The sequence below is a fragment of the Anas acuta genome, chromosome 1 (assembly GCF_963932015.1).
Source record: "Anas acuta chromosome 1, bAnaAcu1.1, whole genome shotgun sequence".
NCBI lineage: Eukaryota > Metazoa > Chordata > Aves > Anseriformes > Anatidae > Anas > Anas acuta.
In genome coordinates, this window is record NC_088979.1 from 122,940,249 (window position 1) to 122,958,380 (window position 18,132).

General features: G+C 41.8%; 1 protein-coding gene across 1 annotated transcript in view; it reads right to left on the reverse strand.

The window, feature by feature from the left end:
• The window catches only part of MIX23 (mitochondrial matrix import factor 23), a 31,995-nt gene that overhangs the window by 13,627 nt on the left and 236 nt on the right, over window positions 1-18,132 (reverse strand). The window contains exons 2-7 of the mRNA XM_068698990.1: window positions 17,804-17,929; window positions 17,120-17,266; window positions 14,105-14,164; window positions 8,799-11,225; window positions 5,307-5,407; window positions 4,631-4,732 (exon numbers count right to left, since the gene is read on the reverse strand). Of these exons, the coding sequence (XP_068555091.1) occupies window positions 11,175-11,225; window positions 14,105-14,164; window positions 17,120-17,266; window positions 17,804-17,929 (384 nt within the window). The 3' untranslated portion in view covers window positions 4,631-4,732; window positions 5,307-5,407; window positions 8,799-11,174. The remainder of the gene's footprint in view (window positions 1-4,630; window positions 4,733-5,306; window positions 5,408-8,798; window positions 11,226-14,104; window positions 14,165-17,119; window positions 17,267-17,803; window positions 17,930-18,132) is intronic.

Consider the following 18,132-nt stretch of genomic DNA (forward strand, 5'->3'; position numbering starts at 1 on the left):
TTGATGTTTCCTTAAGGTGAAGCCTCAGCTAGAAGAAAAAGAAGGGAAAACCTTTGATGTCTTCACTGCAGTGGAGTTTAAGGCTCAGGTGGTTGCTGGAACAAACTACTTTTCAAGATAAAGGACACGGGGCAGTGGAATTCCTCCTGGGCTGCAAAAGGTTGACTCCTGTTCCAACAAAAAAACAAGATTTTTTTTTTTATTTATTTTTTTTTTTAACAAAGCAGGAAAAAAACATCTCTTTCTCTCATGCCATTCTCTTACTGCACAGTATCTGAATGAATCACATAGCTCTCCTTTCACCTTTTGCTAATGCAAACCCAAGAACCTGCACTGGCTACAGTGCACCTCAACCAGAATACTGTGCCTGAGTCGTGTTTGTGGACTTCCCAGGTCTGGAAGTTGCAGGGGAGAGACACTAGCACTCGTGGATTTGCAGCAAGCAGCAAGAGAAAAACATGCATCTTTTTATGTACAGTTTTGCAACGGTGAATACATCTGTAAATTTAAGGTATACTATGTATTTTATTGGCAAATACCGGAAGGTGGACTTGAACAGAAAAGATTCAGAGAGCAAGGGAAAAGAGAAGTACTGTAGCCTTTGGAAAGAAACATTCCCTTGGTAATCATGTTTTTCCTCTTGCAGCAGCAGGATGTAATGTCCAGTAGAGGGCGTATGAGATTTTTTAAAAAAAAAACCTCTAAGATCATCTGGTCCAACCCTTAACCTAACACTGCCAATTCCATTGTTAAACCGTGCCACTAAGCACCACATCTGTGTTTGCATGAATATTTGTTTTACTTAGAAATACTTTGTTTTAATTGGGTGAGGCAACGAGAAAGCCTTTGGGGACGAAGGATAGGGGTTGGAGGTAAGGTCTATGTGTGTGTGTGTATTGAAAATTTTGACATTTTACTTTGGGAGAGGAGGTGCTGCATTCTGAACTGAGAAGAAACAGCCCACCTGTGTATGACACCAGGGCAGATTCTTGCTTCCACACTGAAGAAACTACACATGCACATTCTTATGCCTCTTGGGGCAGGAATGCTGTGTGAGCGTGGAACTAGCACGGTTTAGAGCATGTTCTGCTTCCTAACTATTAAGGGGAACTTCAGGGAGCTCAGAATACTTTTTTGCATATATTCTTACACTTGCATCAGCCCAAAGAGTCCTCCCACACTCCCAAAGTAGACATTGGTGGAATACGTCAGGGCTGTTATGCACTGCTTGTTTTGCTAAAATAAGGGGCTTCTGGAAATGGTATTTTTTTGTTGGTGGTAAACTCTCCATCCTGAAGTCTTTTATATGGTTCAAAAAAGCTAAACAGTATTGCCAAATGGTATTGTGAGAGAGGTCAGGTAGCACGGATAATGCTAGACTTAATGCATGCCTATTCAGTACAACACCAAACATGAACACAAGCAAGGCATGGCATGAGACCCATTGAAACATTTAATGTCTCACATCTGAACCCAAACTCATTGGCTTGGATTGCACCGGATGTAATTCAAGAGCACCTACCGAAGCAGCTGCGAACACAAAAATATGGTTGTCATGGTTTGGGGTTGCTTTCTTCCTTTGTTCCCTCAGAGCTTAACTGAAAATTGATCTCATTGCAGGTTTCTGATGCTACAAAAAACGAATGAGCTGCATGCATCTCCAGGAAACCATGCTCTGTAATCACGATGGTCGCGCTTTGATCCGGGGCCTGGGTGCTGGGACTGAGCTCTTCCTGCTGCAGCAGGAGGTCGCTCTTCGTGCTACTTGGAGTAGGTCGTGCCTTTCCTCACCCAGCCCTAACCAGTCAAGCTGCCCTTACAGAGGGGCACACCGTTCGGCTCCTCAATTCCTCCCCTAGAAATTTCTCTCACTCGTTCTGAAGAGCAGCCAGAAGCTTGTATTTAATGTACTAAGAGCAAACCCAAGAAACAGGTAGCCTGTTACACCTAAGAACACTGACAGTACTAGGAAAGAAGAGAGAAAAGGAGTGTACTCTGTCTTAGAGCTACAGCACCTTAGGTGGCAGAAACAGCTCTGACTAGTATTTCAGAGCCCTCTCAAGCTTTAGACAGGCGGCAGACTCAGACACAACAAGCAGGAGATGATCACAGCTTTCAAAACTTATTTTATTCTCATGCATTTACTGACACAGGCAGAATCCCCGTGCAACTTGCAGAAGTCGGGAAACATTCCCCACCATCTCTCAGAAGTCCTTCAGCGGATCATCTCTGGTTTTGTCGGTTTGATACCTGACAAGGCTGGGACGTTCGGCTTGGAACACCCTTAAGTGGGCGTAGCCAGTATCAAAATCAGAAATTTGGACCTGGAAACCAGAACAGTGGGAGAATGAGGATCATATGTGAAACTAAAAGGAGCTCTTACATACTTGGAGAGAGATCTTCTCTCAGAAGCTTAAGTTTAGGCATATCTTCACTTCTACTGCAGTGACACTTAGCCCAACTCTGGATGGTAACAGGTGGCAGGAACTACATTGAGAGCTCTGTCTATATGCATCACAGATTATAATAAAACACATAACATCAGACAGATGTTAATGGAAAATCAGGACTTCTTGGGGGTAGAAGCACCAGAAGAAACAAAAGGAGAAAGTTTTTGATGGCATTCCATTTAGTTCTTCGAGATCCTTGTCCATCAGCTTCAAACTTCTCGGGACATTTAGAGCAGGAGACAAAAGCCTAAGGCTCAGAGGAGGGACATGATGCAGACACCATATCAGCTCCTAGACGGTACAAAGAGATCTATCCAAAACCTTCACATGGTCTTAAGAACAACCCCAGAGATGCCATGACAACTTGAAAGCCAAGATCCCTGGTCTTTCTTACTGCAAACCCACTGCTGCCTGGACAGACAACATGACATGTCTTTGTGCTTGCACGGATGAAATCATTTTAAAATAAACTTGCTTTCCCCTCCAGAAAGCCCTCACAAAGATTTCCTACACAGTTGCACAGAATTTCCTACATACAGAGCCAAATACAACAGGTGCTCAACTCTTAGTTTGTGAGGTCTACGGTATTAAAGGAAGGCTTAATGCCTTAGGCTCTTAAGAGGTCTTTACATGCCTTCTGGTGACTGCAGCGTTGCACTATGTTTGGCGCTGTCTGCATTACATCTCAGCTGTAAATTTGTTGGTAAAATATTAGCAATCTGGAAAATTTCCAAGTATAAAAGAGCTCACTCCAGTTAACGCTAAATTGAAAAAGTGTTTCCTGTCACTTGCAAAACTGGGAAAGACAGCACCAGTCACCAGTGCTATAAATGCGTTTTTTAAGTTTGATTACATATCAGTCTTAACTTCTGAGTAGCTTGGTCAGGCTCCTCAGTAGTAGGTAGGCTACTCAGTACTTGGTAGGCTTACCATGGACAGCAGGCAAGTACTTTACACATGTGGTCGCCTAGGTCAGCAATAAGCACTAAGGGAAGAAATCTAACTGGGCGTGACTTCTGGCTCTACCGCAGCCTTACTATGAGTCGTTACTCTTCATTACTCACTACCTCGACCACAAAATGAAGGCACATCTCACAGTAGCAGGGGAAGGATAAACAACATTTGTTTAAGTAAGACCTGGACCTACTGGCCATACAAGTAGGTGGCCTGTCAGTACTGTTCCCTTGTACCCACAGAATGTAGAAATAGCTGTTAACAGTTAGGTTAAGGAAGGACTCAGGAAGGGAGGTTTGGCACTATCTGTCCTTCCTGGGATCAACTAAATACGGGCATCTGAGAGCAAATGCTCTTTACGTCTCTGCAGAATCACTGTTCCCCAAACCCTGTCTGCCAGTTCTCTTCCATAAAAAACAAACTCTGACTCTTGTCAAGAAAGCGCATCCTACCCAGCCTTATATCCACACATACGTCAGGTTATATTAGAGCTGTCACATGCAGGGTTTCTGCTATGTACAGAAAGCCAGCCCGCCTCTAAGCAATGTTTTCAAGCCTTCAGTTCTGCTTGCAGGATATGACTTGCAATTTCTTATATGTTACTTCTCAGAAAACTGCTGGAATCCATGGGTAAGGTTTTCCAATAGAGGATGAATTGCACTACATTAATCTGCAAAGTGGTTTGTTTGTTTGTTTGTTTGAACTAAAGAAAGAACAGGCAGGCTGTACCTTTGCAGCAGATGACACAGAATCAAAGAATCAGCACACGTGCTTGCATATAAAACCGATCAGAAGAATCTGGGATGCTACCATTAAATAAAAAAATGGACTAACTCTCCATCAAATGCTCAGGCTGGCTTCAAATTAATCATCATAAACACTACTGGAGGACACAAGAGGGAATATGAAATCTGCTGCTTTGCCTTGAAAGGCAACAGAGAGCACAGTTCCGGCTAGTTTAGATAATTTGAGCTGAGAAGGCTATCCACTCTCTTCAAGTGAGATGATCATTCACATCTCAGGAAGCACAGTGAATGTTGTTTAAGTTTTTATACTTCTATTCTAGAGTAGTGACAGAGGAATTTTATAAGCAGCTAGAGATAGTGCTGATTCTTGTTGGTCACATCAGGTTTTCTACATTTGCTTCCCTTTCTTGCTATAAGCCACTATGCAAGTCACCTATATTGTTGGACTACAAAATAATCCCTCTTTTAACACATACAAACCTTAATCAAGAAGATCGTTCCAGCATCCAACTTAGTCCTATATACTATGGCTCGAAAGATATCAAATGTTCTGTCTTCCCTTCTTTGAAATTCTGCCTTCACCTGTAAAAAGAAAAAGAAAAAAAAAAAAAAAAAAACTGTTGGCAGGTTCATATTTAGGCTGTTCTTCCCTTCTACCACTCCAATTTTCGTATTTCTAAACACGCACCTGTAAGGAAATAAACCCAGAATCATCAAAATAATTCAATTGACAACCACATCTCCAGCCTTCTTTCCTATTTCAAGTGTTGCCTCCAGCATTCTTTAACATCACGTTAGAGTTAGGCTTCATAAACAATTTTTTCCTAAAAGCTGCATATCGGTACCTATCAGGTACAATCTTCTCCTTTCAAATATAGCAACCAAAGTACAAGAACAGGAGAGTTGGTCTCTTAACTGTATGCAAAGATTAAGTGAAGGTAGCCAGTACTATGCCTGCCTATGGACAAGGATGAAACAGAGAAGTGATTTGGGTTTGTCTTATTTGCACAGTGCCCACGCAGAACGCTGAGAAAAATACTTCCTGGCAAGGGCATTTGCTTCACTTTCAACACTCAGTATCACCACCTGGTCTCCCAGCCTTGGCACAAGATTCCCCCTTCACACAGACTCTATCTTTAGATAGGTTGCAACTCACCTGGTCAGCAATATGCTGGACTTCTTCAGTAGCAGGCTGAGTTTCAGATGAGTTCACAGTCTCCATAGTGGCAGGTAACGTCTCCGAAATGATGGGTGGTTCTGAGAAGGGAAGTCCAGAGTAGTCTGAGAAGAGTCACCAGGCACCTCGCATATATACACAGACACACGTGTCATGGGATCATATGACTTTTAACATATGGAACCTACCACTACCGAAGTGGAGGAGGAGAAAAATGCTGAGAACAGGGGCAAAAAGCCGTGTAAAGCACTAATGATATTAATAGCAACTATAAAGAGCACATTAAAACCTCATGTGAATAAAGTCTCCACGTCAGTAAGAAAAGTAAACGATATTCTCCCGCCATCCATACCTTAGGATAGTTGGTTAGGGCTGAAACTAGAACCTCTTGTCTCTCCACCCACATGCAGATGACTAGTCCATACACTCAGGAAATGCATCAAAACCACACCCAGCATTTCCCAACACATTTAATATCAGAAGAAAGCGTTCAGCAATTTCCTTAGTGCAGGCCCCGTTCTACTTGGAATTGTATTGTCTCGATATCCTTCCAGGTGGGAAAGAGGAACAGATTTTGTTTTACATGCAGTGACATTACATACTTCTGCCTGACCAGAAAGATGCGGAGGCAAAAATCAGAAGGGGAAAAAATTAAGTCCTTGGCTCATGTAAATACTACAAATTAGTTAATTCTGTTCCTTTCCCATCAAACCTGTAGTTACTTGCATTCAGACAATCAAGATAAAGATCCAATATGCAGTACCATTTATGCTTTTCTTGAAACTCTGGTGTCAGTTTCCTGCTTATTGACCTCCTCACAGATAACGAGTGATGCAACAGACTGCAAACACATACTTCATGTCTAACTTCAAGGCCTGTCCTTGGCACAAAGAACTTGAGATTGAGAAAGTAGGGCTGACAGGACTAAATCCAACGGTATACAGATCAAGATAGGGGCGTGTTACAGATAAGGATGTTGAAGAATTCCCCAGAACTGTTATGTAACTGGATGAAAGCCATATGAAGAAAAACTGCTGTCCTGATACCTCTTCCTGAACAAAGTGAAAAACATTCACGGTTCTTGGAAATAAAGGGAGTGGTGGGTATTAGAAGTTTTCCATTTTCTCGCAGTTCACCACACCAGATGAGGAGATCCTCACAGCCCCATTCATAGAGGGAACGACAATTCAAGCCAATGAGTTCAACCTCTTTCATCTGTACAAGACATTGCTGATTCACTCAAACACTGATCGTCTTCTGCCACATTCCTACCACGTGTCTTATTCACACAGCAAGACAGATGAGCTAGCTAACTGGGAGAGCCAGCTCACCACGCTGAGGCCACAAGTCACAGAGTACATTCAATAGCAGCACAGCACCAGGGCTAAACCAAGCCATTTTAGAAATTTCTCCACTCACCAGGATGCAGATCTCACTAATGCCCTTGGAAGGTATTTTGATACAGTTCTGAAAGCAACACAACCCCTCTGAAGAACTCTTTATTCTGATTAGTAAGAAATGCATTACAAAGAGTACAAAGACCAGAAGAGTTACATTATAACCTCAGGAAGACTGTAGGAGTGAAACTAAAGACATTGATGTTGTGTGGAAGTCATACATTGGACTCCACATTTCTGGGTTTGTTGGGTTTTGACTTCAAAAATTTTGTCTCAAAATGCAGTGATACATCTAACACTGGCATGCAGTGCTCTATTCTTGCACACATAGCTCATTAAGTCATTTTTAAATGCTGACATCTCACAAACTTGTTAATCAGCAGCAACGGGCTATCCAAGGCAATCTAAACCTCTCTCCATGAAGCTTTGGATGCGATGAAACAGCATTTGGAATGCTGCCTTGAAAAAAAAAAAAAAGCCATCCTCATTACATTTCTTGCGGAACATTGACAACTTTGACCGCGTCTCCACTTCAGCGTATGTGACACGTTTGATGTTACATGCCCATTCCAGCCCATGCTCAGCATTTGCCCAGACTGCAGTTTTTCTTCACGTAAATGTTCTGCTGTAAGCTTTGAGAATCTGTACTGGAAGAACAGCACTACTGATCTATATAGCTTTAAAGCTGGGTAGCATCGTCTACTTATTCAGCTAATGAAGAAAAAACTTTGCAGCTTGTACACTACTACTCGCTGGTATACCACTACTCTCTGGTTCTATGCAAGCGATTTTAAGTAGTAAACAGAAGCTGTAGTCAATAAAAGTAACAGTACAGTAACAACAACAACAAAAAAGAATCCAAACCCTAGGATTAGGTATTTATAAGTTATTTTAAAAAAGAAATGAAGCCATCTCCGTAGAAATGATAGGGACATCTAAGGGAGTATGTCAGTCTTGTGGTTGCATGGTGATAAGACATGACTAATCTTGACTGGATGAAATGACACATGGTCTGCACCAAATTTCATCAGCTGTGAAAGGAAAGCAGTCCTCCATCTGCTGACTGAGGATCTAGTTGGCATCATCACAGCTTCTCATTAAAGTGCTTTTACTTGCAAATATTTGTTGGGTCCAGTATTTGATACATGTGACGTCAAGAGGCCCAGTAATTTTGTGCCTACCTTGATGGCAAAGTTGAAAGAGGATTCAATTGCGGACTAAGCAAGATTACAGAATGGAAAGGCGTCACTAGACACAGAGAGTATTTTATCTACACTCGTTTAGCATGGCCCACAGCTCACACCAGCACTGCTTATATTCCACCACAAAACATCCCACCTCACAGACAGCACGTGTGCACCTGCAGCCCAGAAAGCCAACCATGTCCTGGGCTCCATCAAAAGCAGTATGGCCAGCAAGTTGAGGGAGGTGATCCTCCCCCTCTGCTCTGCTCTCGTGAGACCCCACCTGGAGGGCTGTGTTCAGCTCTGGGGCCCCCAGCACAAGGACATGGAGCTATTAGGACGTGTCCAGAAGAAGGCCACAAAGATTATCAAGGGGCTGGAGCACCTTTCCTACAAAGACAGGCTGAGGGAGTTGGGGTTGTTGGAGTCAGAGAAGGGAAGGCTGCAAGGAGACCTTACAGCAGCCTTCCAGTACCTAAAGGGGGCCTGCAAGAAAGCTGGGAAGGGACTTTTTGTCAGGGAGTGTAGTGATGGGACAAGGAGTACCAGATTTAAACTAAAAGAGGGTAGGTTTATATAAGATAATAAGATATAAGGGGATAATTCTTTACTACAAGGGTGGTGAGGCACCAGAACAGGTTGCCCAGAGAAGCTGTGGATGCCCCATCCCTGGAGGTGTTCAAGGCCAGGCTGGATGAGGCTTTGAGGAACCTGGTCTGGTGGGAGGTGTCCCTGCCTATGGCAGGGGGGGTGGAATTAGATGATCTTTAAGGTGCCTTCCAACCCAAACCATTCTATGATTTTATGACAGATCTTAACTATCAAAAGATGGTAAAGCTTTTCCTCCTTTCCCATGCCCCAAAGCATGACATGAAATTCCAGTTACTCACCTTAGTGTTCCACTAAGCTCAAGAGCATTCAAACAGCCTCTGATCCATGCCATTTGCTGTAAGAGAGAGCCCTCTGCACTCAGAGCAGACCAAATAGAGTAATTCAACTTTTTAGTACAACCCTTTGTATGTAACAAGCTGTAAACAATTGGAGAACACCAAACAGGGACTTAAAAATCTTTTTAGGGTTCAGAACCTTTACCATATACAGGCTTATATAGATCTACTTGCTTAGCTTTATATTCAAATGAAAAATTGCATTAGAGGTTGCTTTTTTTTCCCTTAGATCTCTCCCAATTAATGCTAAGCTGCACTACCAGAAAAACAAACAAATAAACAACCCCCTCCCCCCCCCCCAAAAAAAAAAAAAAAAAAAAGTCCTACAAATGTATCCCATCCATACAGGTCACTTTTCACAGCATCTGCTTAGCTGAAGAAGTTCTCACACAACTGTTGAGCAGACATCTGGATGGATAAAGGAAGACAGCGATTAATTCCCATTAGAATCTCAAGTTTTTACTGATATACAACAAAAGCTTAATTATGTCAGAGATATTAATGCTACCTTATACACACTGGCAGAAATTTGTATCATACAACTGGCTTAAAAGGACTGCAGTTGTAGACCCAGACCCTGGAGAGAACAAATATTTTAGGCGCTTACATTAGGTGCCAGCCTTAGAGCAGTGACTTTGAAATTAAAACTAACTACTCTCAGTATTTGATTAACGGACCATCTCCTGTGGAAATTAGGTTACTGGCAATTCAGCCCACAGTTCTGAGAAGTACTCCACTTCGCTTTAATATTAAAGAATAAACACTAATAAGGATTTTTCAGTGTAATAGCAAACTTTTTTTCCCCTTGCTTTCAGACTTGCAGAAAAACAATGAATACTTCAAGAGGGAAATGAGAGCTTCATTCAATCAGAGTAAAGCTCTGCTTAGAGCAGTTACAGTACCTTAAGTTTTTTTTTTTGTTTGTTTTTTAAGAAAAAAAATGTTTCAATATTAGGATTTACACCCTTAAAGAATTAAAATAGATTTCTACTTCATTCTCAAAAAAAAGTGTGTCTAAATTACACCACAACCACCCTGTTGTCTAAAAAAACAAAGGTGACCATGTAGTCTAAGGATCTCTGCTGGACAAATGACTATGGAGATGACACTACAAAGATCTTTGCAGTTTTCAGTGACACAAAGACATTCCTCCAGCTACTTCCTACTCGCCGTACGTGCAAAGCTTTTAAGGACATGAGAGTACGCAGTCATTTCAGTGGTGTAACTGAATTCCAAAGTGTTTGCGAGATGATGCCTGTACTTTTAAGGCTCTGATCAATGTTGGTTTTTTTAAGCATTATTACTCTAACAGAAACAGCTGGTAAGCAAGCAGTCCATTTGACTTGTCAGTCAGAGTTAGTAAAAAAAAAAAAAAAAAAAAAAAAACTGAAGATATAATCACAGCAATTTCACTTTAGTCATATTTTTCCAGTTTTAAATGATGCTTTCTTTGCTGTATTACTGCAGGGGCGTTATATTTAAAGCTCTCTAAATACAATACAAAAAGCAGACTCAGCAGTATGAGGTATGCACAGCTATTTTCTCTAGATATAATTCACCTACAGAACTAATTTTTTAGAAAAAGGGGTGGAATAGGGACACCAGAGTTAGCTGTCTCCTTCCTAAATGCTGTTCAAATACATGTTTTCATTTCCAACACAAAGTAGTTTTAATCAACACCACATTCTGTGTTTAAAAAAAAAAATCCAGAGCATGGTAACAAAGGTGTAACAGCAGCTGCAACAGATGCTGCCTGTCAGCATTGGGGAAGTCAAAGAAAACTTGTATCCACAGGCAGGGTTTGAATCAATGTTGCTAGTGTTGAGTAGTTCAAAATAAGGCTGGTGGCTTCTTGCTTTGATGGGTGCTGAAACTATGGTTGCTTATCATTCTGCAATGTCTATTTCCTTTTGAATTTTCGCACCATGTTCAATGACTGCTTACCAAGCACCAGTTCTGGGAAAACCCTCTCCACACTGCTCAGAGCTGTTTGTTTTTTTTTTTAAACAAACAAAAGCCCAACACTTTCTTCCCCTCTTGGGCTCCTGAAGCTTTGAAGTTTAAGAAAGATACCAGATTCCATTTGAAAATTATTTTAATACTATAAAACTCATTTGTTCACATATTTTGTACAAAAGATGAGTTGTTTTCTCTTAATTAGAGGAGAATTATTTAAATTGAGATTCCAGCTAGAGTAGGTCCAAAACAAAACAGGACTGGGTTCTCCTGGCTCTGGAGGGTCCCAGTTCAGCTCGCCCAAGGTCTCTTTCCAGTTTGGCTCTCTTGGTTATGGACCACCTTGATGGAAAGTACTTAACATCATTGACTCTTCGGAGGCTTGTAATGAATTCGGCAACGTTCATTAAATACCTGAGACAGCAAAACAGAAGAGCAAAAGTGAGTAAGTCCATGTCTATGGGATGATCTGATCTTCAGAGCTAGTTCAGGCAACTGTCTCCTCCTGTAGCACCCACTCTGAGGTGCCCAGCCCTGCTGTACCAATAAATGGTACTTACCAAGGCATCTGTCTCCATTCACTTTCTCTCCTGGCTTTACTGAATCCAAAGCTTGCAGCCTGGTGCTGGGGGACTGACTGCACAGCACTAACAGTATTCTCCCTCAGATAGGGCAGACATAATCCTGGTGGTCTGTCACTATCAAGGATGCTGAAGCTTTTGGTTGCTTGGTTGGTGGGAGATTTTGTTGTTGCTGTTCTAAAGAGGGAGGGAAAAGACCAGCAGAAGGATCCTGACCAGCTGTGTTTTGTTAAGTTCACTGTGGCATTGAAACTGGGACATCACGTTCTTCTCTTTCCTGAGCAAACACACTTTACATTGTTGGGACAGCTAAAAAGAAGTGCGAGTATGTGTTCTTGGAAGCAGTGGTCCTGTTTTTAATTATTTGACTGGGGATGCTGATGTTGCCAGCATCCCCTCAGAAAGGGCATGCTGCTCTCGCCACGTTTACCTTTCTCTGGGTAAAATTCAGCACACAGAGCCAGAACCTGAAGATTGTTTTCATTTAGCTCAAACTTGCAGACCTCATCAAACAGCCTGCTTAACCTGACGTGGGCCAGTCATTAAATTACAGCAGTTTGAATCGAAAGCACCACACACAGACTCACACCAAAGTTACTGGGGCTGTTTTCACAGGATTTAGTTATTTAAAGTTTTGGCGCCAAACTATCCTGCACACGTCCTGGAGTGTAGCACGAGCTCCACCTAGCACCAAGCTGAGGCACTGGTGGTTATTATGTCCACCAGCAGCACTCCTACAACGATATATTTTGCCAGGGTATCCAGGTACTTTTCAGATCTCCAAATGCCTGTGATGTTGAGGATGTCAAGTTTTGTGAAGTCTCCCTTAGGCTTCACATGCAAAGTGACTGGTCTTGTCATCTTGGGGAAGTAACACATCTTATTTAAAATGTTACTTTAAAGTTTATCTTCCTAGAATTGTCTGCTTTTGCAGCTGATCTCCTTATTCAGCACCAATGGCAAACTTCAACAAAAGCAAGGTATGCAGCATGCCTTAGTTATGCATTTATACCTAACAATTTTTAAGTAATCTTTGACTTATCATCAAATTTGGTTCACTTTAAGAAAGACACATTACAAACCAATTCACATTAAAGAAAACATGGAAGTTGTGATATAATTTCTTTCACATGCACACACAGCCTGTCTCACTACATTCCCACATGCAATTGAAAGCTCTGGAAGAGTTAGGAGTGTGTAAAGATCCAAAATCAGTTAACTGATAGAAGGAAACAGCAGAAATCAACAGTCAACAAAAAATTTCCTATTCACAGAATCACGGAATTTCTAGGTTGGAAGAGACCTCAAGATCATCGAGTCTAACCTCTGACCTAACACCAACTGTCCCCACTAAACCATATCCTTAAGCTCTACATCTAAACGTCTTGTAAAGACTTCCAGGGATGGTGACTCCACCACTTCCCTGGGCAGCCTGTTCCAATGTCTAACAACCCTTTCGGTAAAGAAGTTCTTCCTAAAAGAAGAATTTTAATACTGGGAAGACTGTTCCACTTCTGTCCAAGTCATTTAATATGACTATATAAGACATTTAATATGACTATGTCTTAAAGGGTACTGGAAATACACTTTAAGCCACTGTAAGGCCAACTCTCACATCAAACAACATACCAAAAAAAAAAATCTCAATTTCCAGCTTGCTATCATGCAAACTTTGAAAGCATCATTATCAGTACCTCTTTAGACCATGAAAGATCAATATTACAATCTTATTAACACTGCCTCCTACTTTTAGGGTCATCTACCCACAGATCTCAGTGTGTTGCTCAGTCCAATTAACTCCTATAGTCTATCTGTGAAGTATTACTTTTTTCAGACAAAAAAACACTGTCCAAGATACCCTAAAATGCATGTTGCTATGTAAAAGTTTGATTTTGATGTCTTATGTAGTAATACAAAACACTCTGCTGATAAAGGTGATATAGAGAGACTAAGGCAAATGTGTTATTTTGGAACCCAATTCACCCTGTGCCTTTTTAAAATAAACCTGACAGTAGAGTTGCCGTGAAATGTTCGCCACTGGCAGCCTGTAGTGTGTTGTTAAAGATAGAGCATTTCTGAGTTTTATCTGAGCTGGCTCTAAATTCATTAAACTTAATAGACTAATTAATTAAGGGCATGACTAGCTTTTTCCATTCGGTATTGACTGGGAAACCCTTTAAACACTCATCTGTTCAGTCTCCATGGAGCTCTATTATGGTGACTAGACCTCCAAGAACACCCAAGACTTAAAGCTGTATTGCATTTATCCTGATGCAAACTTCAGGGCTAAAATCCTAAAGCCGAGATTAAGAAAGGAGCTGCAGCCAGTGTTAGCTATTGGTAAAAAATCTTTTACATTTAGCAAGGGAACGAGGTTACTTATGCAGAATTGAGAACTCTAGAAAGCTAGAACAAAGCACAAAAGCATGCTAGAAGTGAAATGCTGCAGCAAGAGAATACGCAGGGAGTACTTCACAGTCCCTCCTCCCCACTGAACCAGCCACATTTCTTCCCTTCACAGCGCAACTGAGAAGCTTTGGTGTCTGCTTCTACAAATAGGACAATGACTGAGCGCTTTCCCTTCTTTCCCCAGTGTTGCCCCCACCTATCTCTAGTCCACCTGCCTCCTAAGGCATCAGCCCCACACCTGCAGCACAGGACAGTTCAAACCCACGGCAAAGAACCACAGCACTTTGGTAAATGACTGAGTACCTTCCAACTTCTGTCGTTTACCACTTCTTCGACGTTCAGCTCCGACTGCATCAATTTCAACTGCAGAGAATAATCAACAAAGAAACAGGTTAAAGCCAGTACCAGGTATGCATCCCCTCCACTGGTACAAACTGAAGGCGGTCATCCTGAAAGCCTGGTCCCTCCATTCAGCCAATGCTTTGGGTACGCTAGAGTTGTCCACAAAATGTACTGTGAAGGCAGACTTGCAATGCAAGCCTTGCAGAAATAGCTACTGGTTACTAATTCTCCACTTTTACATATTGCCCACCAAGATTTGCCAGCATTTAGCTGATTAACCTTCACAGCTTCACCAACAAAAATAACTATGCCAAATTCAAGCACTCATCACAGGGAATGGTAGTGCTAGGGTTAGCTTTGCAGCCTGGAGTTCTCATTCTTCCACCCATGCATTATTAGAGACAAATAGGACAGCTGGCAACCAAACTATGACGGAAATCAATCAGATTATTGATTTAGGATTAAGATCATGAAAACATCCCACCTGCTTTCTTTGCCATCTACTCTGTGCACTGACCAAAAAAGGATCTACAAGAACAGATCATAAACGTTCATGTTCTCTGAACCAATTACTATGGTACGTGATCACAGTAGGACAAATCAGATTTACATAGATCCAAGAAATACCACAATAAGCAGTTCTTGAGCACTCGCTCAATCCGTGAAAACTTTTTTTCACCTCTGTTAGTAACTCCAAGGGGCACTCGTGACAGCTGCGTTCAGATGACCTGTGGGAATTTGACCCTGCCACACGTTCCAGAAGCAGTAGTAGAGGACTTAAAGCCCAACTGCCATTTATGCCTATGTTTGAGATTTATTTTTGTTGGAGTTTTAGACTCTAGAGTGAATAAATTTTAACTATGTGGCTCCAACTAGAGAGCTGGTGAACAGATACAAACAAAGAGAGCAATTACATTAAAAATAAAACCTCCAGGCAGGATGTCCAGACACACACAGCTTATACGGGTGTTGAATGAGCTTCTACCTACTCAAAAGGACTCCAAACTGTTTGAAATAATAACCCAGCACTACCAGGGTTGCTAGATGACCAGCATTAGTCTCTATAACACAACTGCGGAAGATCTTGAGCATTTCAAAGAAGGGCTTTTCCTGCCGGAATACATGAATAGGTTTACAATTGCCAGCATCGTCACATAACTCAGCTTTGACACCAAGCCTCAGCAAAACAACTATTCAGCCTGTTGCTTAGGGTTACAGACCCAAACAGGAGTGCAATCAGAGTTAATCAACAAGGCTATACAGGTGTTTGTTTGTTTCTAAATTTGCATTTTTCCCCCCTCTCCTCCTAAAACATACTCCAATATTTTTTAGCAGACCCCCCTAATTCACTTCATAAAGCTAATACTTGTTAAGCTATATGTTTTGAACTTGGAGAATTAATTTGGGTGGCTATTTTCACAGAATCACAAGATGATACCAAATTTATACAATAATCAAATGACAGTTTTATGTAAGTGACCTGAAAGAATTGACTGCTAGACCCACACAGCTCCAAGGTTTTTTAAGCAGTGACCTAGAAGCAGTAACTTTATACAAAGTCCTCCAATTTGTACCATTAACAGTATGCAAAAAGTATAAAGAACAGATCTGTATTTCTAACAAATATACATTTAAAATGAGTAATCTTAACTTTAGGATGCATTCTCCCAAGAGAGTTTATTTGAGTTCCAGAAAAAAAAAAAAATGAACTCATGACGAAGGAGAAGAAAAAAGTAGAAATGGAGAAGAAACCACTCTCAAAATCAAGTGCAAATTTGAGGTCATCTGATCAAAGGATTTCTGGGATGTTTCCAAATTACGGATTGTTTTTAAAATTTGAAATCACGTCCAATTATTAAACATTATCACTGAGATTCTCCTATTGGTTTCAGCGGTAGGTTTCGGGCTCAGTAACTAAGCGATTTAAAGAATTGACTCTGGGGAAAAAAAAAAAAACTTACAGAAAATACTAAGCTATCATTTCAGTTGTCCCAAAGTAATATGGATGCTTATTAGAAGCTCTGTAACTTAGGCTTTAAGAACAAAGCCACTTGCCTGCCATTTGGTTCTTCAAATCTGAGCTCACAACAGAGCACTTCTCTGAGAGCATGTCAAACATGCTCAATGCCTGGGAAAATCAGATGCTGGTTTGTGAACCCCTGAACTCAAGTCATCTCCCCAGAAAGCTCTTCAATTACAACTGCATCAGCATTCAAGTGCTCTGCAAAAGACCACTTCTTTCCACTTCTGACAGTCCATCTAATTCACCTCTGGTGAATTCGCTTTCCATCCAGAGGCCATAAGGTTGAGAAGGTTTGAACATTAAAACTCCTTGTGCAAGCCCAGAAACCACTCTCACACCATAAAAGCTAAACACTAAACAACAAAAAAATGGCTTAAGTGGAATTCAAGGTTGACTAACAGCTCCTCACAGTGGACAGGAACTCCAGTTAATACACTGAGTAAGAATAATGCTTCTCAGGGTGATGTTGAATAGGGACAGCTTTAAGTCTGTGTAACTGTGTGGTGCAAGAGACAAACGTGAAAGACATTTCATTATCTTCTAGCATTTGCACCTTGGCACACAGCCACCATTTGCAGATAGACTACTTTTCACAAAATCTTAAAAAAGGCAAAAGGAACCTCTGGGTATTTTGAAGAGAATAAACAAGCCCCAGTTGAGTTGTACACTAAGTGGCGCTAGTCAGTGAAAGTTAGAGTCCACTCTGGAAGAGCACGCATGTTTTGCTATGCATTTGTGTAATAGAATCTCCAAAAATGTTCAATTTACAGGATAAAAGCAGTTCTGTTCTGAGTGCTAGTGAAAATACCACTCACAAACCCATCTGACAAGAACCCAGGACAACATCACCTAAGTCAGAACCCCCTTCAGGTTCCCTCCATCACGGATATCTTTCAAGTTGGGAAAGACTCCCTCTGACTTCCAAGTGACCTCACAAAATCCCCACCACTCACCTTTGTCTGCTCTTTCCTGAGTTGCTTTAATAACGCTACGTCATCTTGTGCTTTTTCCCTCTCTTCTCTGAGAGTTTTCACTACACTGGAAGTCTGAGCGATGCAGTTTTTGATGATTCTCTCTCTGCTGGTGTGAGCTTCCATCAGCTAAGTGGGGATGAGACAAAGTCACAACAACTAGGTCAACTACCCAAGAAAAAAAAAAAAAAAAGCTCTGAGTTACAATCTGAGTTACAAATTTAAGAGACTTTCTGAAGTTAAGGCATTGCTATGCCTGCAGAACTCCCTTTGACTCTATAATCTACACGGAAGCAATGTTGCTTGGAGCAGTAGTTACCGGCATGAACTGATGGTAAAAGTCAAAGATACACGATAAGAGTCTTTGACTTTTGGACCACAAAAGTGCGCCAGCACCCATTTTTAAAAGAAAGTGGGGTGTCTGCAGTACACCTCAAAGGACTGGTATTGCAGGACAAGCAAGTCCACAGCATGGTTTAAGAGTGAAGTAGCTTTCGCATGCGTGTGGTTTAGCTACGTAGGGAAGTCAGGCGTGCCACTATGAATGCATAAAGCACGGTGCATCAAGGGTCTTTTCCTTAGAAAAGGAGGCGCGCAGCTTTAGCGGCTAACGAACGGAGCAAAAACTCAGAAAATAAGCTGGAGGTTAAAGAAACGGACGCTTACAGACTGGTAGAGCGCTTTACACGTCTGGCTGGCGTCGACTTTCCCGACGAAGGAGGCCGTAGGAATCGTAGTGTTCAGCTCGTGGACGATCCTGTCGTCGATCGTCCTCATCACCCTGAGCAACTCCTGCATCCAAGAACAAAATAAATAAATAAATAGATAGATAAATAAATAAATAAATAAACGCTTATGCACTCCGGGCCACGAAGGGCAGGCGGGCGCCCCTCAGGGCGTCCCAGCGGCCTGCTGCGCCCCCTGCCTGCCCCACACACACGGCCGGGGGCTGCCGCCGGGCGACCCGCCGAGCGAGGGCCGGGAAGACCGAAGGG